At 38.4% G+C, this 23,440-nt stretch overlaps 1 protein-coding gene across 7 annotated transcripts in view; it reads left to right on the plus strand.

The window, feature by feature from the left end:
- Window positions 1-23,440, plus strand: part of EIF5B (eukaryotic translation initiation factor 5B) — a 37,649-nt gene that overhangs the window by 1,626 nt on the left and 12,583 nt on the right. For 2 of the 7 annotated variants that reach the window (XM_085557389.1, XM_085557401.1), the window contains exons 1-12: window positions 12,683-12,897; window positions 13,097-13,222; window positions 13,314-13,401; window positions 13,761-14,412; window positions 14,863-15,083; window positions 15,256-15,406; window positions 16,943-17,038; window positions 17,843-17,929; window positions 19,359-19,442; window positions 21,645-21,940; window positions 22,554-22,661; window positions 22,809-22,919. In XM_085557389.1, coding sequence (XP_085413515.1) covers window positions 12,725-12,897; window positions 13,097-13,222; window positions 13,314-13,401; window positions 13,761-14,412; window positions 14,863-15,083; window positions 15,256-15,406; window positions 16,943-17,038; window positions 17,843-17,929; window positions 19,359-19,442; window positions 21,645-21,940; window positions 22,554-22,661; window positions 22,809-22,919 — 2,193 coding nt within the window. In that variant the 5' untranslated portion in view covers window positions 12,683-12,724. Of the gene's footprint in view, window positions 1-94; window positions 8,776-12,680; window positions 12,898-13,096; window positions 13,223-13,313; window positions 13,402-13,760; window positions 14,413-14,862; window positions 15,084-15,255; window positions 15,407-16,942; window positions 17,039-17,842; window positions 17,930-19,358; window positions 19,443-21,644; window positions 21,941-22,553; window positions 22,662-22,808; window positions 22,920-23,440 lie in introns of those variants that run through there. The other 5 variants (XM_021546723.3, XM_085557420.1, XM_085557416.1 and 2 more) reach the window with 5 other exon arrangements.

Raw genomic sequence — 23,440 nt, forward strand, 5'->3', positions numbered from 1 at the left:
GCGCCGGCGCCGGGCCCGTTCTCCCTCCGGCCGGCAGGAGGCGCTCGCGCGCGGAGGCGCGCGGGGCGGGGCCGGGGGCGGGGCGGGCGCGTGCGCGGCGCGCGGCGGTACCATATGCGCGGGGCGGCGCGCGGGGCGGCGCGCGGTGAGCGCTGAGGGGTCGCGCGTGCCGGTGCCGCCGCCATGGGCAAGAAGCAGAAGAACCGGAGCGAGGAGAGGTGAGGGATGCAGGGAAACCTCCTCCCGCTCCCGCGTCTCGCCGCAGGGACCCCGCGTCGGGCCGCCCGCGGCGGCGTGACACGGCCCACACGGCGCTGAGTCAGGCGCCGGGCCCGGCCGGGGCTCGCGGCCTCATCGCAGGCGGGGCGCGCCAGGCCCGGCTCGGCCTGGCCGTGCGTGTGTTTGTCCGTGAAGGGGCGGGCAGCTCGATTTCCAGGTGAAAAATAGCTGCTTAGCGCAGTCGAAGTGATTCAGATGTGGATTTCTTAATTATTCTTTATCTCTGACTGGGCGTTAGTGCTGTAGGTCGTGCTGTGACACTGGTTTCACACATGTTTCGTGTGCTCGCTTAATAAATGCAAATGTTGGATATTTTAGTGGTTGGAGGATAAGAGAGTCGCCTTTGTCGCTATATTCATATCGTCGTGGACAATGCCCCATCTGAACTTTTTTGTGTGGAAGAGTTTCCTATAAAGGCAGCCGTATTAACCATATGGAATGCTGGCTGAATGACATAGTGTATATATACAATAGCGGGAGAGAATGTATTTTTAGTTATCACTATAAAGTAATAATACAAAGAAACAATCAGTTCACAGAGTGTTTTTAGATTTTAATAGTGACAGGTAATTAAATGAAAGCTGATGTCTTGAAATGTGTATGAACTAGAAACTACAACGTTTTTTCCTGGAGCCATTAAGTGTTTCTCCTCTGGAAGTTCTCCCCATGATAGCTATGTCACAAAATACTATTCATCGCTAAGAACTTTTTACTTAAGCACGTAATGACGCTTGCTTAAGGTTGTTGCTCTGTATGAGGTTAGGGTATAAGCTGTTTTGGTTTCACCAGCCCTTTCTGGGTAATGAGTATTTTCTCAGTGAGGTATTTTCCTCATCTAGCTGTTTTTCCTGATGCCTTTTGCCATGCCATGTGTGTTGCTTTTTAGTGTCATTATCAACGTGTTTCACGGGCTGTATTTCGCAGGAATATCTTGGGAGCAGCTCTGGTGAGGAAGTGACTTGAGTGTGACGTGAGAAAGAAGAGGGAAGGGTTGGACATTTATGCTCTAAAGGAAAAAAGACCTTGTGCCCATCTTTGTATGCAGTGTGGTAGATGCCAAATGCATGGAAAAGCCTTCGGGTACTGAAACTCTGCTTTTGGGGCTGTTTCAGGGGTAGTGGTGGTGTGCAGGGAACACTTTGAGAGTCTTGGTGCCTACTGGATGCTTAATTCTTTCTGTGTATCTCTGCACATATTTCTCTGTGTGACTTACTGAGCACAAGCCTCTCTGGTGTGCTACACACAAAATGTCATTTTTGTCTAAAAATGGAAGCATACCTTAAATGAAAGGTCAAGAATTTCTTGTTAGAAAGTTGAAATCTTGAGAGTCTAGTTACTATTACATTAGAGCTTAATGTTGCAAAAAATAAAGAATAATAGTGCAGTTGCAGTAGTTGTGCCCCCTGTTGCCAAGTCCTAATGTCAGTGGTTTCATCCTGGTGGAGGTGGCGAGCTGATACAGAGAGCTGTCAGCATCAGGTGTCCTTCACCAGGTGTGTGTGATTGCTCATGGTTGTGGTTTCATCTTCCTTGCTCTAGGATCCACTTGAGATAATTTTCATATGCTTGGTAGTGTGGCTTTGCTCTTCTCTGATTATTCCATGAAGCTCCATGCTGTGGTTATCTACCTCCATTGGTTAGCTCCACAGTACACTTGTGTATTAAATACTATTTCTTTCTGGTTTGTTACCCTAAAACCAATTTTATTCAGGGTTGCATTTCTTTTAGCCAGTGTCTCTCAGGTTGTGGGCTGTCCTGTGCCGTGTCTGTAGAGTAGAAGCCATCTCTGTTTATTGCACATGCCTGTGCCCTACGGTGTCCTGTCTCTTCCCTTCCCAAGGCCACTGCTCCTATACCAGGCCTGTATTTCTCTATACTACGTGATTATTGTGGACTTGTGGTTATCTCATTCTGTGCAGTGACTGTTTGTCACTGATTCTGTATGAAACTAAGCATGCCCAGGTAAACAAAAGTAGAACCAATGAGGAATAGGCACCTGGTTAATTAGAGAAATCGGTGTCACAGCTAAATCAAGGAACAGTTGCAGGCAGGTCAGGAGTTCAGCCAAAGTAAGCCTTGATAGGCTTTAGTCCCGAGGTCTTGCCAATGCGGTACCGAGCTTAGTAATAGCTCCTGCCAGTGACAGTACTGTCACAGGACTGTGCAGTAGTATGGCAGGGGGAGGGATGGTGTGCAAGAATACAAACAGGCAGGTCTTTGAGGAAAGAGGACAGGATGGTTACACTGGCTGTGTTTTTTAGCAGGGGGTTTGAGGGGTGGAAGTGAGGATGGACCTGGAAGGCCAGTGATGTTTTGGAACCGGTGTTACCTGTAGAGGTAACTTTAATTTTCTCATGGTCTTGGTTCTAGGTGACGTCTTTGTGAATGTCAAGTTCCCCTGAGAGAGAGGATGCACTGCATGTTTTCATCTGTGGCTTGCATTTGGTGTTCCAAAATCCCCCATCAGTCTCCCCTCCATTTCCAGTCAAGTGAGAGAGGAATGGCCCTGTGTAATCAAAGGCTGCCAGGTGGATTTGCTTGCTGCATTTCAGTTCTGTGCCATATAGTGCTGTACTATTTATTCCCTCCTTTTCCTTTTTTCCCCCCACAGTTATGTTACAGGTACAATCCCTTATATCCTTTTTGGCTGCAGCTCCCAAGGCACATAGCTGCTCATGGGCACAACTTGTCTTCTCCAGAGGAAGCATGTGGGAAGGTGCAGGTGGTTATGTTTATGCTGTGAATATTTGTTTGAGAATTGATGTGGTGACAGGAAGGAGATTTTCTGCTTGACACACTAAGACAAATTATGTAAGGTGCAAGTAATCTTTACTCTGCTTTTTTCCCCTCAGCCCCATAGTTTGGACTTCTGTAGTTTCTTCCTCCCCTCTTTCCACTGAGTATGGTAGCAGTCATACCAGTGGACACTGATGTGTGCGGGGAAGTGAGGCTGAGGATGAATTTTGTCCCTGTGTATTTATATCCTGTTTGTATAGTAAGACCCTGAGTGAATGATAGCTGTTAGGAGCAGGAAAAGAATGAAAATGCAAGACTGTTATGAAAACACTACAAATTTATACCAACAAATCTATACTATACCATCACCTCTGTTATGCCCTTCTGGAACTCTGTTAGTGACTCCCACTGCTGTGCATCTGCCAACAAAGAACATATTTATCTAGAATGGTCAAATACTTGGTCACTTTGTGGTGTGTTAGGTGCTTCGTAAAGGTGGAGAGTGGCTTGGGCAAAAATAGCTCCTAAGCCTGAATAGGGAAGTTGCTTTAATTGTTTCCTCATTGGAATTTTTGTGTTTGTGGTAATCACTTATTTTTCAAATGAAATGTCAGAGCAAATATTGCAATAAAAATTTGAGAGATCTGAGTTTTCAAGCTTTCCTAATTGAAGAGCAGGTGCTCTGATGTGTAGTCTAGCTCCCTTTGTGATGAGTGTTATGCTTTGGTTCTTTGATATGGTTGTAATAGTAGAAGGTTTGTCAAGGCTCTATCTTACTGTCTTTAGAATTTAGTTAGGATTTGTTTTTAATGTTTGTGAAGAAAAGCTGTTCTAAACTACAGAACTCTGCTTTGAATCTGAGCCTCAGATTGCTGCTGTAGACTTCCTAGCGAGTGTGCTATGTATTCTACATTACAGGTTATTGCTTGCCTAGAATATGGCTTCCCCTTTGAAGGTGTTAGCTTTTCATGTGCTTTTCCTCTTCTCCCAGCTTTAAGTCACCTTCTTTTTCTCTTAATAGGTTTTTTTTTAGCTTCCAGTAGGTAGTATTTAGCTGTGTTTATTCTTCTGCCCTTTAATAATGTGACCTGTTGCCTAGGCATTCCACTCTGATCATTCATGCTTATTGGTTTGGAAATTACAGGTGCTGGTTGTGATTCTGCAGCCGAGAGTGAACACAGCTGCTAAAATAAGACTTAGAGTGCTCTTACTGATACTGTGTGTTGCTTTTTATCTGGTATTGTCTACTACTCAGTATGTTTGGTTCCTTTTCTATTAGTGTGTTAAAAATCTTTCCAATGTTGTGTAGGAAAGTTCTGTGAAGGCTAGAATGGAGTTTGGAAACATTCTGTACACCGGAGTGTCATTGTGAGTTATCTGCTTCTCAAAAATATTTCCACTAGGAAAGGCTTCTGCAGCTCCATCAAGGACAATAACTGATAAACCCTTGAAATCCCTGTTTTTCCAGTCTCATCTGGAAGATGGAAGATTTTGTACTGAAAGATGGAGTAAAATAATGCAAAATAAATTTGCCATTACACATTTGCATAGAACAGGAAAACAAATTTCTGTATTTCTGTTCCCCCCAAACCTATAGGTTTTAACACAGGCATTTCATCTTTACAAGAAATTGTTGAATTTTATTTTAAAGCAAAGCATGATTGTAAAAAGTCTATAAAGATCATGAAATATTTGTGGTAAGGGCAGCATAAACCAAAAAACACTGCACTACACTAGGAAGGTTGAAAGAAGCTGCTTTTCTTGTGGAAATCTTTATTCTTTTTATTATCTTCATGGTGGCATCTAAATCTCATGTGTAACTACTGTTCAAGGAAAATATTAAAATAGTACAATGCAAGCCATCGGGAATTGTAGATTGTTTCAGTTCTCTGAAGACTTCTGAAAGTCTGAAATATGTTTCTTTAAATACATGCTGTAAGATGAAGTATTGGTTTTAATTACAGTTCATGTAGGTGGGCATTGTTTGTTCTTCAGGATTACAGGCAATGTAAAGTGTAGCTCTGAAGTTGCTTTAAATGGTGTTTTTGGGATGTATTTTGATTTTATACAGTGAGGTAGGATATGGAAGTTCTGAAACACTGAACTTGGTACTTTCTGTTGTCTTTGCACTTTTCTTAAACAAAAAAAAAAACCCAAGAGAACTTGTTCAGGGAAGACTGAATGCTAGTTTTTTACTTAGTGTTTCATATTCCATGCTTTTAGTCATCTTATTCTCTTGAGATGATGAAGAGAAGCTTTTTATCTTGAAGCTTTGCTATATCTTTGTTTAAGGGAATTTTAAATTGTGGGGTTGTGGTTTGTGCTTTTTTTTTCCTTTGGTGACTTTTTTTTTGTTCCTTTTTTGTTGATTGCTCGTTAGGTTTGATTTTTTTTTTTTTTTTAATTGGGGTTATATAAAGGAGATTTCCTATCTTTCTAGAATCTGTTTGGATTAGAAGTGTAGTTCTCTATCTTTTTCTTCAGAAGGTTTTTCTTAGCTGATAGTTATACCACTCTTTTTCCCCAGCCAAACTCGAAAGAGAAGGCATGACTCTTTAATATTAATAATGGAATAATTGTCTTGGGAGCTTGAATGAAAAGCAATTACTCTTTTAGTCAGATTTTACTTCCTTGCTCTCTCATGTAATTAGGTAGCTTCACCAGCTTCCTTCATCTATGAAAAATCACAAAGGTGTAGTTCCAAGTAAAACCCAGTTCAGCTGAGCTGCTGGACATTTCAAACCCTGTGGTGTTGCTCTTGCTGTCCCCAGCTGCCAGCTGTACCTGCTTCCATTGCAGTGTGTTCTGTGCTTATGGGCCCACAGTACAAATCAGATGTGTGTTTTCATCTGCTGCCCAAAAAGGGTTTTCTTCATGGACTTGTGGCCACAGGTTTGCCTGAGCTGGTAAGAGGGGAGAATGTGGCTGGGAATGGGCAAGGATGTCAATTTTTCACTCCCCTACATCTTGGTTTGAGGAAAAGGCAAGAGGAGGGTGCCCTATTTCTGGGGCTGAGATTTTATTTTTATTCTTTAAGCAGCAGTTGTGGGTTACATAGCTGGTACTCACGTGGACACTCCTTCATTTTCTGGGCTGAGAAAGGAGCACAGTTCATTCTTTCCTGAATTTCAGACTGTCTCAGTCATATGTAAGTTAAATGTTTTCAGTGGAGCAAAACAAAAAAAAAAAGAAGCTCGGGGTCTTGATGTACTTTGATAGGCCAAAATGAGAAAAAGGCCAGGGCTTTGTTTTCATGTTTTGAATAGCCTTGCTGAGCTAGCAGAAGCCTGCAGTTTTCATTTCATAACCCACTTAAAAGAACAAGTTGGCGATGCAGGGTTTTGAACAATTAAATTATTACTTCCAAAGTAGCTTATGTTTTGGTACTGTTTAAACCAGTTGCTCTAGAAGAACTTCAATTAGCATTCTGTCTTTCAAACAATCTTAATATTACAGGTGAAAACAACAAGTATGTCATTCAGCATTAGTAACTTGCTGGTTTTGGATAATCTTGTATTTAGAAATGCATCTTATTATGGGGCTTACAGGTCACATACATGGAGGATGGATAAGGTGTTCTAGGGAAACAATGATAAAGATCTGTCTAGAGGTATTAGTTTTACTTGGTCTAAAATTACTGCAAAACCAAACACATGGAAAGAGGTGGTTCAGGTTTTCTTCAGTCTTTTTGAAGGTCAAGGACATTTTTTCTTAAGCAAATAAAATTACTTAATGACAGTGACGTTCTTTTGAAGGTGGTTAGAAGAGCTGGTGTAATGTATCTGATGAAATATCTCCAAGGTTGCCTCAGCAAAAATGAGTCTTCTGATTATGCAGGAATGTGGGCAGTGAGTTCACAGCAGTGATGCAACTTTCTTGCTGTGTCAACTTGCTGACTCTTGTGCCCTGTGCACATGAAAGTTTAGTTTCTTTGTTTCAGTTTTTTTTTAATTGTACAGTATTTTCTTATGTTTCAACTTCACCTTAACAGAGACAGCTGAAAACCAATCCTAAATAAAAGATTTTAGCATGATTTGAGTTAGCATGTTCACTGTAAGATGAAGGGAAGCATAGCAGTAATTGTATTTGTGTTGCTCAGTGCAATGGATCAAAAAGTGCTTGTAATTTTTTAGCCTGTGTGTACACTTTAGTTTTGGTTTCAGCGGGACAGCGTTATCCTTTGTTTGCAAAGCTGGAAGTTTGATTTACAGTAATTTAGGGCTTGTCTCATTTTAAGCTGAATTCTTCCATTTATATTCTGCAGGTTCATTTACCTAATTTCAATAGAGTCAAATTGATATGAATGAGGGCAACGCAGCTCCATTGTATAAATCTGTTGCTCCACTCTTTCCGTTTGTGAATGGTTTAGTAGTTTTCCTTTACCCTTGATCTCTCTGCTGCCTAATCAGGATACCATCTCTGTAGCTGCATGGTGCCTGTTTATAATGAAGTTTTTCCTCTGTCTGGGGATATGTATTATAGGTACTGTAATAAGTGCACTGGAAATTCTAATTGTGTGTGGTTTTATGAAAGCATAGGAGGAAAACATGCATGTTTGCTGGTGGTCTTACTAATGTGATGAGCTTGTCTTTTGTTAGAGTGTCTGTGGTCAGGCTTTCCTTCACTAGAACCAGCAGGGAAAGCTGGAGGAGCTTGTTTGGCAACGAAAGGCAATTACACATTTTAACTGCAGAAGTTCACTGAGCAAATAAAAATTATAAAAGCTTATTAATTCTTATTTCAATAGCTGTAATACTGTCTTTCTGCATTTGGCTCTATTTTCCTGGGCAATGCTGAAGAAGTCTTTCAAATTTCCGTGCCTACATTTGTCTGTTGCAGAGATTATACTGGGACAGTATCTGTCCTTAGTATGGCAGGTTCACACTATGAAAATCCCTTAATGATGAATGTATTAACTACATTAGTACTTGAAGTAAGTTGTTAACCTTCCATGGAAGAGAGAAGTGATAAATAGCTGAAATGTACTTGTAACTGTTCTGATGTACTTTATTAAGGAGCATTGATATTTTTTTGTTATTTGAGAATTGTAGGTTTAAATCTTGACTTGGAGCATGACAGCTTCTGTTCTAATGAGTGATGCACTGATAAACACCTGTAATATTGTTGACTGAAAGAAATGGTGGAACTTCAGAACTTAAAAATAAATCTTGCCAATTGTGAACAAGTATTAGAAACTGTGAACTTCAGTGTGTGAGAGTTTTTTTTTAAGCAAAATGGGAAAGCATTCCTGTAAAAGACTAGAGTAAACCCTAGAATGTGAAAACTAGGATTAACGTTAATAGTATCTGTAAATCAGAGTTTGTGTTAAGGTCATCTCTGGTATCCAGATGGCTTCCCCAGGGAATTTCTAGGTTCTGGTTGTTGCAGGCTATTGCATCAGAAAAAGAACTTCATGCAAAACTGTGCTTGTTACTCATGTTTAACAAAAACCAAACACCCCCTCAAATAAAATAAACCCAACACCTTAGGGTGTTTTTAGTATTTTCTGGCAGATGTTTTTGCTGAGGGGTTGGTTGGTTTGTTTCTAAAGCTTGTTTCTAGTCTTTAATAGCGTTTCCTTGCTATAACAGCAAGAGAAATACAGCCGAGGTTTTTTTTTTGTTTGTTTGTTTTCTACAGACTGTGCCTCTATCAGTCCCAAGAATTTTTTTCCCTTTTCTGACTCAATAGCTTGCAACTGTGTGGGATCTTATAAATAGCAGAGCTACTGGATGTCTTTGTACATCTGACTGAGCAGTGGTAGGTGACAGCTCTTTTATTTCCTAGCTGTTTTAATCTTCACACTAAAAGAAATGTAATGCTTTCTCTTATAGACAGGATTTGGAATTGTACCTTTATTTGTTGTTGAACATGTTTGTTTAACATGTAACATGAGCAACTTGGGTTGTGTTTTGGGTATCAATTTCTGCAACTGGCCTGATTTGATTCTTTGTGTGAGAGGTTACTGAACTTCTTCTGTTGCCTGTGTCCATCTTAAAAATCTCCAAACACTTACTTGGGATGGTCTGGGAATATTTGATCCTGGCTTGGTACAGAATGCTGTGTTAGCACAGCATTTAACTTGTGACCCAGTGAATATTCAGGAATCTATCCCTTAAGTGGCTTCTCCCATGTAATACAACTGTTCATTAGTCTGTGCAGACAGCTTGTACTGAAACCCTTTGGGGAAACAGTAGAGTTCTTAATGTAACTCCTAGGGCATTAAGGTAAATATTTTTTCAGTATAAAGTATGTAAATGCTTCTGTGTGCTATTTTAAAGATTTACATTACTGTAATCTTGTTTAAATGGCAAAAGGCAGTGAAATTCTATAGGGAAAATGTTGAGCACTTTTTCTTTTTGATTAGTGATGTAATGCTAAAGAAAAAATATTTTGTTTGATGCATGAAATATAGTGATCTCTGTGTACATGTTATTGATTACTGCACTCTGCTTTAATTAACATGACTTGTCTTTTCCCACTGCAGAGTTTTGCCCTATCTTAGGCACAGACCTCTGTGGAAAAATGTCTGCAGCCATTTTTTTGAATACTGCTTGTTTAGGTCTGAGTGAAGTACACACACCTAATTCCTGCTGTAATTTAATGCGTTGAAATACTGCTTTAGCTGTATCAATGCTCTTGTTATATCTGGCAGCAAAAATAGAGGCTGGAATCAAAGTACGTTAATAACAGAGGTGGCTTAGGCTTCACCTGTGAAACAAAGACAAAGGAGTATCAGGGAAGTAACTCCATCTCTGTGGTGCAGCAGCACTTTGTTTTCCAGATCTCCTTGAGCTTCTTGTGTTGGGGAAATGTAAGGGTTTTTTTAGTGCCAAAGCATTATGAGCTTGAATGGTTTAAAGTAGTGAGACTGTGAAATCTGTTTGTAAAGTCATCATGCAAAAGCAGTTCGAGGTCAAAATTGAAAACTACATGAGCATTCCAGTCCTTTCAGGTTCCTATATTCAGCCCTCTTAGGGTTGGACCCTAGTAAAGGCTGAATGAAGACCTTTTGGAGATCTTGGAGAAGGAGGATCCTAAAGGAATGTTTGAGCTTCTGAAATGTGTGTTGGAGGAATGGTTAAAAACCTTTACAAGAAGTTCCATGGTGTATCTAACAATACCCATAGGAAATGTGAAACATGTTATGTGTTGTAAGTTTAGTGGGTTCCTTATAAAAAGGAGTAAGAATCTCCTAGGAGTGGGGGGAGCAACTTCTTAGTTTTCTTTTCTGCTTTCTTATAAATTCCTAGTGGAATATTATTGGAGTTTTAAAAGCTAAGGAAATTCAAGATGAATATGGGGATAAACTCACAGTAATAGAAAACAATCTTTGAATTCCTTGGCTTTCCAATGCTATTCTTGCTTGTTAGCTCTTGTGAGTTGTAGCTGTATATATAATTGCATGCAGTGTTAATTTTACTTCTTACTTCACTGAGGCTCAAATACTTGAAGCTTGCTCTGTCATTTCTTAGTAAATGGAAGTGTGTAGTGAAAAGTAGAGAGGATTTTTGGTTGCTTGGTTTGAGTGTTTTTTTTTTTTTTTTTTTGTCAGAAACCACTGACCATTTTTTCAGAAACTAAACAGTGAAAGGCAAGTCTGAAAAGGCTTTTGTATTGATGCTGCTATTGCGACAGCTGGGTGATCATTATTATTATTCTTGTTGTTGTTGTTATAATTCCTAAAGTGTTCTTGTTGGTGGATGTTAAAACTTAATGTCTGTCAAATAGCCTTTTCAGGGTTTGAGATTTTTTTTTCCCTAAAGAAGTTTTCAAAGTTTGATTGAAGTGAGTTGATTTAACAGCAAATAAAATCTTACCCTCTTAAAGCCTGTACCCTGGAAAACATGAGATACCACTGACATCTTTGCTTGTAGTAAAAAACACATGTGTTTTATGTTTGGACATAACTTTCTGCTAAACTGCATTGTGAAAAGTCAGCCTTGGTGATAGCTATGTAAAATATGAGCTGTTTAAAGGCCTGGTGCTTTGGTGTCTGAACAATCACATGGTGAAGATCCTGTAGTAAGGGGAGCAGTACTGCCTTGGAAGAAGTAGTAGTAGTAGAACATGTGTTTTCAAACTACTTCAAGGTTGGCTATGACTCAGTCTCCTCCATTAGCTCCTAGAGGAAAAGAAGGTAAACAAGTGTGCTTAATAAAATTGATATTTAGCAATTAATGCAAAAACAAGTTCAAGGGCCTGCGTGTAGACCTGGATATAATGTAGTTAGCCTGACATTAGGGCTTTAATTCTAGGTATAGAAGTGAGTGGCATTTTTAGTTCAGCTGTTACCCCTGATATGCAGCCAATTAAACTGCTTTAATTAATTAAACTTTAATTGCTGAAACATCAAATCATCTTAGAGTAAGAATGGCCAAAATATGTATTTTCTGTTGAGGGAGGTGAGGATTACTTTAGAGATCTTGCATTAACTATTTCAGAGATACATTTCTTTTGACAAATGTATTAGAAGTCAAGTCAACACATGAGGAAGTGTTACTAGGTGTTTTTTTTTTGACTAAAAGTTTCTGGCAATACAGGTGCTGAACTGTGAGGTACTTCATTGTGCTGCTTTTTATTTGGTTTGTTCAGTCTACCCAGAAGAAAACACAAGATCTTAAAAATACAAATAATCAATCTTGGCCTTTAAAGAAATGACATACTTTGTTGCTTACTTGTGCTGTTGCCACATGTAGACAGTTTTTGGTGACTTGCATATTCCCAATATGTCGGATAAAATGTTTGTTAATGTCGACTTTCACTTGAGAGAGAATCCAGCCCTTTCCTTTTTGCAAAGAGACCTGCAACTTAGACTAACTGAATTTTAGAATCTGTAGCTGAATAAATAAATACTTGTTTTTCTTTATTAAGATTCAACTTCTGGGTTTTTATATTTGCACAACTGAAGCACTGGTAGTTTAGAATTTGCTGATATCTTGAAAGTCCTGAATCTGAAAAAAACTTTTTCCCTTATTTTCTGGATATAGTTTTGGGTATTTGGTGAGTCAGCCTTTGGCTGATTTATCCCGAGTGGGTGCTAATAAATGAGACAGTTAAATTTTAAAACAGCGGTTTTCTGTCCAGTTATCTAAGAGGCACTTAAATGAAATATTAACAGCTTGTTGAGTAAATGGGTTTTGAAACTGCAAGTTGTGGTAAAAGTAGTGTCAGACCAGTTTTGATCTGAATACTGAAGCTCAAGTGCGAAGCATGGAATAAGTAAGACTCCTTTCTTACAAGTGTATTGTGAGTGTGATTAGGTAAAAATGTCTGTGTGTGTAAAAATGTCTGAACAAAATCTTCTGGCTTTCTTTAGGCCTCAGAGGTAATACTAAGGCAAATGGTACAAATGATTGCTTGCCAACTACATAGGTATTTTTTGTGATATGCTTGAAAGTGTGGCTTGGGGCTGAACTCTCTTAATCTGTGTGACTTTTCTTTAAAGACAATAAAATTTTTTGTCTGATGGCAAAGCACAGACAACTGTTATTGTGATTTGGAAGCTGCAAAGAACTTCCACTTATTTTCTAAATAAAAATATAGTAGTTTCTTTCTTTACTAAAGGATGTTTGAAGGAACAGATAAATATCTCTTTGTAGGATCCCCTGGTTGTGAATTTGTGCTTCATTTTTACACTTTGATTGTAGTGGCTGCTTTTCTAACAGTGACACCTGTGAATTGAAGGGCCAAACAACTTATCTTTTAGATGACCAAAGTCAAACATCTAGTTATGTTCTTCCGAGAAGTTGCATCAAATTGCACAGCTCAATTTTTAAAGTTGGGGTTGCAAGAACTGAATGTGTTTTATTGTTCCACCTCCCTTCAAGCAGACCACACATATGGAGGTTTTTTTCTTCTCTTCCTACTGAGTGGAATGAGGTAACAGTGCATAATCATGTGTTAAACGTGGAGGATTTACCTGCGTTACATATATTTTGTGATTAGTTTTGCATTTTGAAACTTTGTTTTTTTAGTCCAATGGCTTCTACTTTTGTAAACTTAATGTTTGAACTAGTGATAACCCTGCTTTCCTTTTTAATTTTAGTGCTGATAACTCTGCTTTCTTTTTTAATTTTAGTGCAAAAGATGATATTGATATTGATGCCCTTGCTGCTGAGATAGAAGGTGCAGGAGCTGCAAAGGATCAAGAGCCTCAAAAATCCAAGGGCAAAAAGAAAAAAGAGAAGAAGAAACAAGATTTTGAGTGAGTTATGGTTTTTTTACACCTGCCTGATCTTACTCCATTGTACAAAAACACAGTTGCTGAAGTACCCTAACTTCTTTTTTTATTTTAGTGAAGATGATATCCTGAAGGAGCTGGAGGAACTGTCAATAGAGGCGCAAGGAGGGAAAATTGAAAGGGAACAACCTTCTACAGGAAAGGTGAACACTGAGAGGGAGGTGGGCTTTTTAATAGGAAATAGTTAAAATATGAGACACTTCTGTCCCAGAGAACTTCTAGTTGTAGTATAGTGGAAATCCTATGTTCTTTAATTAAATTTAATCATCTTTTCATAGTAAAAAGTCAATAATGAAAAAAACACGTCTCCGTGCTGATAATTATTCAAAGGCAGTCAGAATAAATCTTACTTGTGGGCTGAAGTATGGTACACTCAGCAGAAATAGTTATTGCTTTCAAACTTTGTGTTCCATAAGAGAGGTTTTTCTTGATGTGTCTCAATGCTTAGCTCATGATGGCAAGTAATTTTTCATGGCTGATTATTGAATTGTTTAATTACCAGGTTGAAAATGATAATGAAGAAAGCATATCAAAACAAGATAAAACAAGAAAAGGAAAGGGTAAAAAAGCCAATCTGGAAAATGACTATGACAGTGAGGAAGTGGAAGATAAAGATAAAAGATCTAAAAAACCTCAGAAAGCTAAACACGACATGCTTTCTGGTAGTGATGATGATGATCATGAGACACAGCTTAAGAAAAGCAAAGGGAAAACTCAGAAGTCAAATAAAAAACACGATTTGTCAGAAGAAGATGAAACTAAAATTAAGAAAAGCAAAGAGCGCAGGGGAGGAGTGTCTACAGGTGAGAGTGGTGATGAATCAGATGAGGTTTCCCAGTCTAGAAAAGGACAAAAGAAAAACCAAAAGCCAAAGTCTGCTCCTGCTGCAGAGAGTGGGGATGATGAAGAGGAACCTTCATTCAAAGTAAAAACAGTGGCTCAGAAGAAGGCAGAAAAAAAAGAACGCGAAAGAAAAAAACGTGAAGAAGAAAAAGCCAAATTGAGGAAACAGAAAGAGAAGGAAGAATTAGAAGGTGGTAAAGAACCAGCAAAGCCAAAGGAATCGCTAAAAAAAACTGAAGAGAAGGCTTCTCCTGAAGTTACAGCAATCTCTGGCCCTGGGGAGAAAGGAGAGACTGCTGCAGGAGCAGAAGGTTTGTAACATGGTTTCTTTAATTTAAATACTGCCATTTTTATAAGACCAGAGGGATGCCAGGCAGTGAGGATAGTGTGTTCGGTTTATTTTGAATTGTGAATACTGGAAATTTAGTAGCCTTGTCTGCCTCTCTGTGTTGGCTGACAGGTGGCTGTGTTTTCTGGCCTGCAATTTGTTCAGGTATGTGAGCAAACAAGCCAAATGGTGAATTGTCATTACAGTATATGATTACAGTTCTGTATTGCAAGAGTACTTTTTCACTTCCCTGTTATTCTGATACTTTAAGAATTCAGGCCAAGACTTAATGTTTTCATTATGAAATGTTTATGTAGTAGCCAGTGAGAATATTCCTCATCTGATGTTATTTGTCATATTTTAAACATATATTGTATTTAGAGTATCTTTGAAATTTCTGGGGTCTTTGAAAATATGCCTCTCCTTTCTGTAGCTGATGACAATGAGGGGGACAAAAAGAAAAAAGAGAAGAAAAAAAAGAAAGGTGAGAAAGAAGAAAAAGAGAAAGAGAAGAAGAAGGGTCCCAGTAAAGCCACAGTTAAAGCCATGCAAGAGGCCCTGGCTAAAATGAAAGAGGAGGAGGAAAGGGCAAAAAGAGAGGAGGAAGAACGCATAAGACGACTGGAGGAACTTGAAGCAAAACGCAAAGAGGAGGTACCATATATCTCACTCCAGGGATAAAATAAGGAAGAGAGTAACTTTGTCTGCTTCCCGGTGCAGTTGGTGAATTAATCCTTAATATGTTTCTCATAAACAGAATATACTTGGGAAGCTTTTGTGTAAAGCATACTTTAGAGTTTCTGCATGTTTATTTATCTTTCTCTAGGAACGATTAGAGCAAGAGAGGAAAGAAAGGAAGAAACAGAAGGAAAAAGAGAGGAAGGAGCGTTTGAAGAAAGAGGGAAAGCTTTTAACAAAAACTCAGCGAGAAGCCAGAGCCAGAGCCGAGGCTACTCTTAAACTACTCCAAGCTCAGGGTAAGCAGTAGAGTTTAATAATAATTCAAACAAAATGGAACCAAAAAACCCAACCAAACATTATATCTGTTATGGTTCTGTGTTTGTTTTTTTTCCTATCTGGAGCTAGGAGGGCAAGTACTGAGTGATTCCATGTAAAGCTGCTGCCTTGCCAAGGAAGGCAGTTTTTGCCCTCCCTTCCCCTTTATTTCTTAAGTAGGTTTAAGTGCCTGTATTTCTATTGTACACTTTGAATATCCAGCTGATTAATACAGTCTACTTGCAGTTTAAAGATGTTACGTGTGGAACTCCAGAAAAAGCACTTAAAGTGGTGTACTGTAAAAGCCAGGAAAAGCACATGGGCTGTGCTGAAGGTCTTGTAAGACCTAGATCTTGTTGAATTAATTCACATGCTTAGTTAGGCAAGTGCGCTGTATTGCTTAAAAAACAATAGGGTAAGTCCTTGGAGAAAATATGTTTTTCTCTGGGATTTGCCAGGTGTATGTAAGAGCTTTCCTGCTTTTCTGTGGAATATGTCTCCATTGGAATGAAGTAAAATTGTCCAATGTGTTGTAAGTAAAATGTCCTAAATGGTTCTTGGCAATTGGTTTGTGACTAAAAAAAAAGTAATTTGTGGGAGCTGAGGGTATTCGTAGAGTACACTATCTGACACTACTGGTAGGTGGATGTATAAATGTAGGAATTTTCGTAGCTAGTAAAATGTTTGGAGCTCTTAAACATATGTGAAGGCTATTTCTCCTTGGTTGTTGCTGTAGCTATTAAAATCTTTCTATTTATGTGCCCCTACAAATGGATTTTTGTTAGATCTGCAATATAAATCTCTGTGTCTGAAAAAAAATTTGGATGTGCAGCATTAATCCCTTCATATATTACAGCACTCACTTCCTGATGAGGCAAAGATCAAGCTCGTGCATTGAACCTGGCGTTATTTTGATACCTGAAACCATCGGTATTGTAAAAGTAAAAAATAAACCCTTAAAACAGCAACAAACCAAAACCCAAAAACCTGAACAAACAAAACAAATCAAAAAACCACAAACCTTCCCACACTGAGGAAAGGTTATCTGCTGGAAATATTATCTGCTGGACAAACTTAACATTTAAGAAGGGTTCTGCCTGTGAACTACTCCAAATTGTCTGAAACTAGGACCATTGGCAGACGGGTTCTAAGTGATGTTTTGCATAGGAGATCTTAAATTGTTAATCATGATGTATTTTATGCAGGTTTGTGATAACTTCAAACCTGCAGTCATAGAATCTGATTGTTTTGTTTATTTTTTGTTTCATTGCCATCACTTTCCTCAGTTATCTGACTTTTTTTGAGAGCAGACATGAGTATCTGAGGAACTATACTTAACTCAAGTTTTCTAGCTTTTGAATTCAGACTTCTATAAAAGATAAAATATACATTGAACCTACTTCCTAGTCTTTCTTCCTCCATCTTCCAATTTTGGAAAACCTGTACTCCTTTAAACTGAACTTTGTCTATTAATTATCTGGATTTTATTTTTAACATTTTTTTGGTTTGTTTTGCAGGTGTTGAAGTGCCATCAAAAGACTCTGTGCCAAAGAAGAGGCCAATATATGAAGACAAAAAGAGAAAGAAGCAGCAGCAGCCAGAAAATAAAGAAGGTGTAATTTGCATATAGGGATACATAGTTGATCAGTCACATTTCTGGGTTTAGATTTTCTAAATGTTGGAGATGTACAGGGTGTAAAGGCCTTTTACAAATGTGATGTTGAATGCTTTGTGTACATATGTATGTCAAATACAAAGTAGTTTAAATAATAGTGACTTAATTATAAGTCTGAGTTTGTTCCAGGATGAAAATACATTGATCCTAGTTTTAGTACTATTAAATTGGAGACAATTTGTTTTCTTGCTTTCTGGTATATAAAACCATTTTTCAGCTTCTGGGTGCAAGTTGTTCAGGGCAGTTCAAAGAACTTGCATTTTTGAAACCTTAGAATTAGTTGTACTGGTAGATGTAGGTTGAATGTGTCAGTTTTTTACTTTTGTGCTTTGTTACTTTCCTCTGGGGGACTACTGTTGCTTTTCTGAAGACTATCCCTTAGTTTAAAATTTTCAGATGTATTTCTTGCTTAGCTGGGTTTTTTTTCTTTTTTTTTTTTTTAACATTAGTTACATGCCTGCTTATCGTTTATGGAGTGTGTGTAAAGTATTGAAAATGATGCTTATCTAAATTGTATCTTTATTTTAAAATTTTAGTGAAACAGTAGGGGAGATGTGGGTAATTCACTAGTATTACTTCATTTTCTCTTGTCTTTTAAAAAAGGGAGGAGTTTTTAATGTCAGTAACTGACCTATCTTAAAAACCTGTTTACCAAATAAGCTGGAGTGGAGCTGTATGTGTAAGTCATTCAATTTGCACTTTGAAAGTATGTAGCAACCAACTTCCTGTCTTACAATTTCAGAAAGTGTGGAGGTAACTTCCCCAGCTGAAGATGCTGTAGAACTGGAAACACCAGTGAAAGAAGAGGCTGCTCTTCCTGTAGATCCAGGTTGGTGGTAATGCTAATAAATTTCAAACATTTAAGCTTGTGTGTGTCAGTGCTGCATCATAGTTATCATACCTTGCTGGATGGGGTTGAGTGGCCATCCTTTCTTGAGGTAGTTGCCTTTTTCTTTTTTTTCCCTTTCTGAAGGAAGGAACTGATGAAATTTTATGGAGTAGAATGCATGAAGCTTCAGAATGATCATGTAAAGGTTCCTTATTCTGGGTGAACACCAGTGTTCAACTGGCTTGGTCAGTTATCTCAAATGAGCACATTCAATGCCTTATTCACTCCCATGACTTTTCACTTGCTTTTCCAAGTCTATTTTGTCAACAGTTAGGTGGAGGTAGGGAGGAAGTATACTGCTTCTAAAACTGATAGTGCGATATTCAGTGATTGAATTTTTTATGCCAGATGCTTTGCTTTCACAAGTGCTGAATGAAAAGGATATGTATTAACTTGTGAAACTGAGTTATCAGCAAGTTTGCTGATCAGATTGTTGCCCACATATTTGCCTGCACACAGTACTTGCTTGGTCAAAATCACATTGTACTGGACTTCTTTATCTGCAAGAGACTGTTTCAGTTTTTGCCCTTATTAAGTCAGACAAATCCTGACAAAAAATGCAGCTTTTGAAAACAAAGCTGAATGTGTCCTGTGATTCTAGCTTGACTTATCTCATGATTGCTATTCCGTTGCCTTAGGAGAAGGGCTCACTGGCAGAACACTAGTTCCTAGCTAATATTCTAGCAGTGTGGAACTTAGTCTTCATTTCAGAGAGCCTGAAATGTATGACACATGTGCTGCAGCAAATATATATTGTGTAATGCCTTTTTTGGAGAGGGTTGTGTGTTTGCATTTTTCCATTCATCTCTTACTAAGAGCTGCTGTCTTTTCAGAAATCTTAATAGAATTCCTGCTGAATGAGTATGTTTAATGCTTCTGGAATCCATGGTATATTTATGTTAAGGCACCCGGTGTCATTTTTATAGACAATTTGTATATTCTCACTAGTTAAAATTCTACTGTAATTTGTATTCTTGTTTCTCTGCCACTTTGTTACACATGGTGACTGTTAATTGGGCAACTCCTTGCAAGGATCATAATTGTGTTACAGGTTTGTGTGGCAGGCATTATGTAGGTATTGGCATGATATGCAGACAGGAACTAGATGAGTAGGTTTCTGTGTCTTCCACAAAGGTTTGTCTAGCCAAAACTGCTAGCACTACATGATTTTTGTGGACAGAATTGGAGATTATTTTTTAAGCTTGCAGCATCTTCTTTTTATGGAATGTGGAGATACTTCAATAGAATTATGGTAACAGCAAACTTGAAAGTTGCAGTTGTCAGTATATCAAAAGAAGGGGCATCTAAAAATGTTATATGTTGCCGGACTGATGTTTTTTAACTTCAGTGTTGGGTTTCTTGGTTTTAGAAGAAAAGGAGGAAGAAGACGAAACTGAAGATGCAGGTCTGGATGACTGGGAAGCTATGGTTAGTGATGAAGATGGAGAGAAAGGTGGGCATGTAAATACCAAATGTATGTTTTTTCTGGTTCAGAGGCTTTGGGCTAAGTTTTCAGTTTCTATAGAAAACAATATTTTACTTAGATTTTTCCTCTGTTCTGTTAGACAAATGGTGAGGTAAGTATGATGATAAATACACACAATAACCTCTTCCCAAAAGCAGAGCTTTCAGAGGCTATGCACATACTGCTTAAAACAACCCTTTGGAAATACTCCTATGTGGAGTTACCATCTAAAATAAATGGGTTGTAATTTTTTGCTCTTTGTTATGGGAATAAAAGTCCTCTAATATGTGCTTAAGCCATCTTTGTGAGCTTGGGGAAACATTTTACCTGATATTGTATTTCTCTAGTAATAATTTCAAAGCTTTAGTATTTTTGTTACATGAATCTGGCAGCATCTAGGAGAGTACCCCTGTGAGAAGTTTCCAAAGAAGTGGAGGAATAAAATGGTGTGAAGGTTAAGTGTGCATGTGCTGTAAGCTCTCCTCTACAAGGAGAGGCTGAAAGAATTGGGAGTGTTCAACCTGGAATAGAGAAGGCTCTGGGGTGACATAATTGCAGCCTTCCAGTATGTAAAAGGAGCCTATAGGAAAGATGGAGAGAGACGATTTACAAGACCATGTAGTGATGGGACAAGGAGAAATTGAGTCAAACTGAGAGAAATTGAGTCAAACTGGGAGAAATTGAGTCAAACTGGGAGTAGGTTTAGTTGAGGTATTAGGATGAGCTTCTTTACTGTGAGGGTGGTGAGACACTGGAAGAGGTGCCCAGAGGGGCTGTGGATCCCCATCCCGGGAAGTGTTCATGGCCAGGTTGGATGGGGTTTGAGCAACCTGCTCTAGTGGAAGGTGTCCCTGCCCTTGGCAGGGAGGCTGTAACTAGATGGTCTTTAGGTCCCATTCAGCCCAAACCGTTCTGTGATTCTGTGATGTGCTTCTTTGAGAGGCAGGTTTAGAAGAAAGGAAAGAATTGCCAGAACATACATATTCCTGTGCATATATACAAAAGGTCATATTCTGTTTGTACTCAACAGCAATATTTATGGGAAACATAGGGGTGTGCTACAGTGCAGGGATAACTTCTCAGATAGTTTATTCCAGTGATAGAGGAAAGTGTATTTCTGTGAACCATCCTGAACAGGAGTTGATTACTGGACTTGGTGCTTCCTTAATGTCTTAATTGTTTCTTATGCTTAAAGACTATTTATTCATCAAGTACTTGTTACCTATGCTTCTGACACCATACTTTTGAGTGTAATACTTGGCATACAGATACATATACCAGAATGAATTTAATTCCAGCACAGGTGTGTTCCTCTGGTGCTTTTGAGTTCTAAGGGCTGCTCGCCTTCTTGAATGTTTGTTCTAGTCTGGCACCACTGCCTGGAGAGGACACAGCACTTCTTACTGCTTGAAGGCTCTGCCAATGGGATACAGAAAAAGAGCCTTCCTGGGAATTAGATTTGGTGTATTACTAAGCTGATGGACTATAAGTGTAGCAAGGAAACATTACTAATTTCTAAGAGCAGTGAGCCTGCCAGCCAGTTTTGTAAGAAGGAGAATCCAGGGTTTTAAAGTGATCATCAGCTTGCCTTTCTTGATTTTACAGGTGATTATAAATAGGAAGCTTTCAAAGAAAGAAAATTACTTATTGATAATTCTTTGTTTATTGAAGAATTCCTATGAAAAATGTCGATCTCTGAACTTGAAGATGAGATTTTTTAAAATTTGTATAAAATAGACCATTTGTTTTGATTATTGCATCTGCTTAAATGTGCCTTCCTGATCAGTAGTGTACAGAACCCATATAGTAATAATTTGGAATGATTCGGCTTTATTAAAAATGTGTTGGTGCATTATTCCTTTATGAAGCGCACATGACTTTAAAGAATGTCTGAGTTTTTGCAAATAATGTTAAACATAAGTGTGCTGATAATATCATTCTTCACTCCACCCTAAACTTGTTTTCTTTGTGGATTTGAAACACAAGCCAACAACTCTGAACATGAAGCAATTTTTAAACTTTTTTTTTCACATTGGAAGTTAAAAAATTATCCTGACAAGCACTTCTTGTAGAACCTATTTCAGTCCTCATTCTTCTCTAATAGTCTCTTTTGCTTTTTGGTGCTATCTCCCCCCAGAAGTGTGAACTTAATAAAGAATTTTTACTTTACTTTTTTTTTTTTTTTAACAGAGAGCAAACCTGTCCATATTGAAGTCAAAGAACAAAATGAAGTGGAAGATGAAGAGGAGGAAGAAGATGAAGAGGAGGAAGAGGAAGAAGAGAGTGAAGAATCTGAAGACAGTGAAGGCAGTGAAGACGAGGATGAAAAGACTTCAGATGAGAGAGAGCCAGACTCCCAGGCTATTGGAAAACAATCTATGGAAAAAAAGCCTAGCAAGGAAATTAGCTCTGATTCCGAGTATGACTCTGATGATGACCGCACTAAGGAGGAGCGTGCTTATGACAAAGCTAAACGGAGAATTGAGGTATTAAAATACACTTGGATTCTTGTGTACCAAACAGATTAATTTTCAGTTAATTTTGTCAAATTTGTCAAAATGGTGGTTGTGTCAGGGCTAATATTTAAGAAGGTTCAGAAATTGCATTAATTAAGAAAAAAAGCCTTTGGTTTTGTGTGAAGATAAAGTATTTGTTTTTGGTTACTTGACCACAAAGATGGCAACTTCAGTGTTGCTCCCCTTCACCTCTGTATCCCTCCTGGAAAAAGAGGCTTTTATTCTTTACAGATAGATATTTTCAAGTTCTATAAGATGTGTCTAAATTGTTCAGTGCTTTCATAGCTGCTAATGTTTTTGGTTTCCTCACCCAAGGTGCTTGTTCAGAATGCACCTTTAGCAAAGCTACTGTTAATGGATATAACAGCTTAGCCTCCTAAATTGTAACAAGAACCAACCAAACAAAAATGTAACTGTTAGTCAAAATCTTTTGATTTACCAAAAGAGGAAATGACAGCCCTTAAATTGCCTTGAAAATGTAAGTCCCACATCTAAGTCTGTGTTTGTATGTATGTAATCAAGTTAAGAGGTGAGCTGGGAATTTTGGTTTATACTCACCAATTTTTATGTGTCTTTTACATAGAAGCGACGAGCTGAAAACAGCAAAAATATGAACACTGAAAAGCTCAGAGCGCCAGTTATCTGTGTCTTGGGGCATGTAGACACAGGCAAGACCAAAATTTTAGATAAGGTAAGGTGTGGAGTGTGAAAGCACTGCCTGTGCCTCTTGTTCATGTATTTCTGTTTTTGGTTGAAGACAGAAAGATTTAGAGAGTGCTCAGACAGTTAACTTTAGTCCCTTCTATGTAAGTATTTCTGGTCTTTTTTTTGTCTTTAGCTCCGCCACACTCATGTGCAGGATGGTGAAGCTGGTGGTATCACTCAGCAGATTGGTGCAACTAATGTTCCTCTTGAAGCTATTAATGAACAAACCAAGATGGTGAAAAATGTAAGTTACAGCACTTCAGCAACTGCATCTTAAAAAATATGGATTGTAGACTAATAAAGGCCTTGTGACGTTTCCTGACATGGACAGATGTACCTCTTCCCCCACCCCCCCGTCTCCAATTTTGTGGTTGATTGTTTTTTAATTCCTATCATTCCACCAGCAAAGGGGAGGCTGTCTCATTTTTCATACATCTGATTTCAGTTAATGCATTGCTGTTTCTTCAGAAAAATATGCGAATACTGTTTACTGTGTTCTGGGCAGTGCACATATGTACACAGACTGCTTATTGTCAGTATTTTGATTGTAAATTCAGACTCTTGAAACCTCCTGAGTATATTTTTTGTTAAGAACATACCCTTTTCTGCGTATGCTGAAATTTGGCCAGTTTCTGGGTGATGAATTTTGTCATGTTACAGAAATAGTAACTGTTCTGTATCATTTGTTTTGGATACTATATCCTATTTTGCTTGCAGAAGCAGCTGGCTGAAAAGCCTTGGTGTAGTAATGGCTTTTTCCAAGAT

Source organism: Lonchura striata, chromosome 1 (assembly GCF_050655825.1).
Source record: "Lonchura striata isolate lonStrDom1 chromosome 1, ASM5065582v1, whole genome shotgun sequence".
NCBI lineage: Eukaryota > Metazoa > Chordata > Aves > Passeriformes > Estrildidae > Lonchura > Lonchura striata.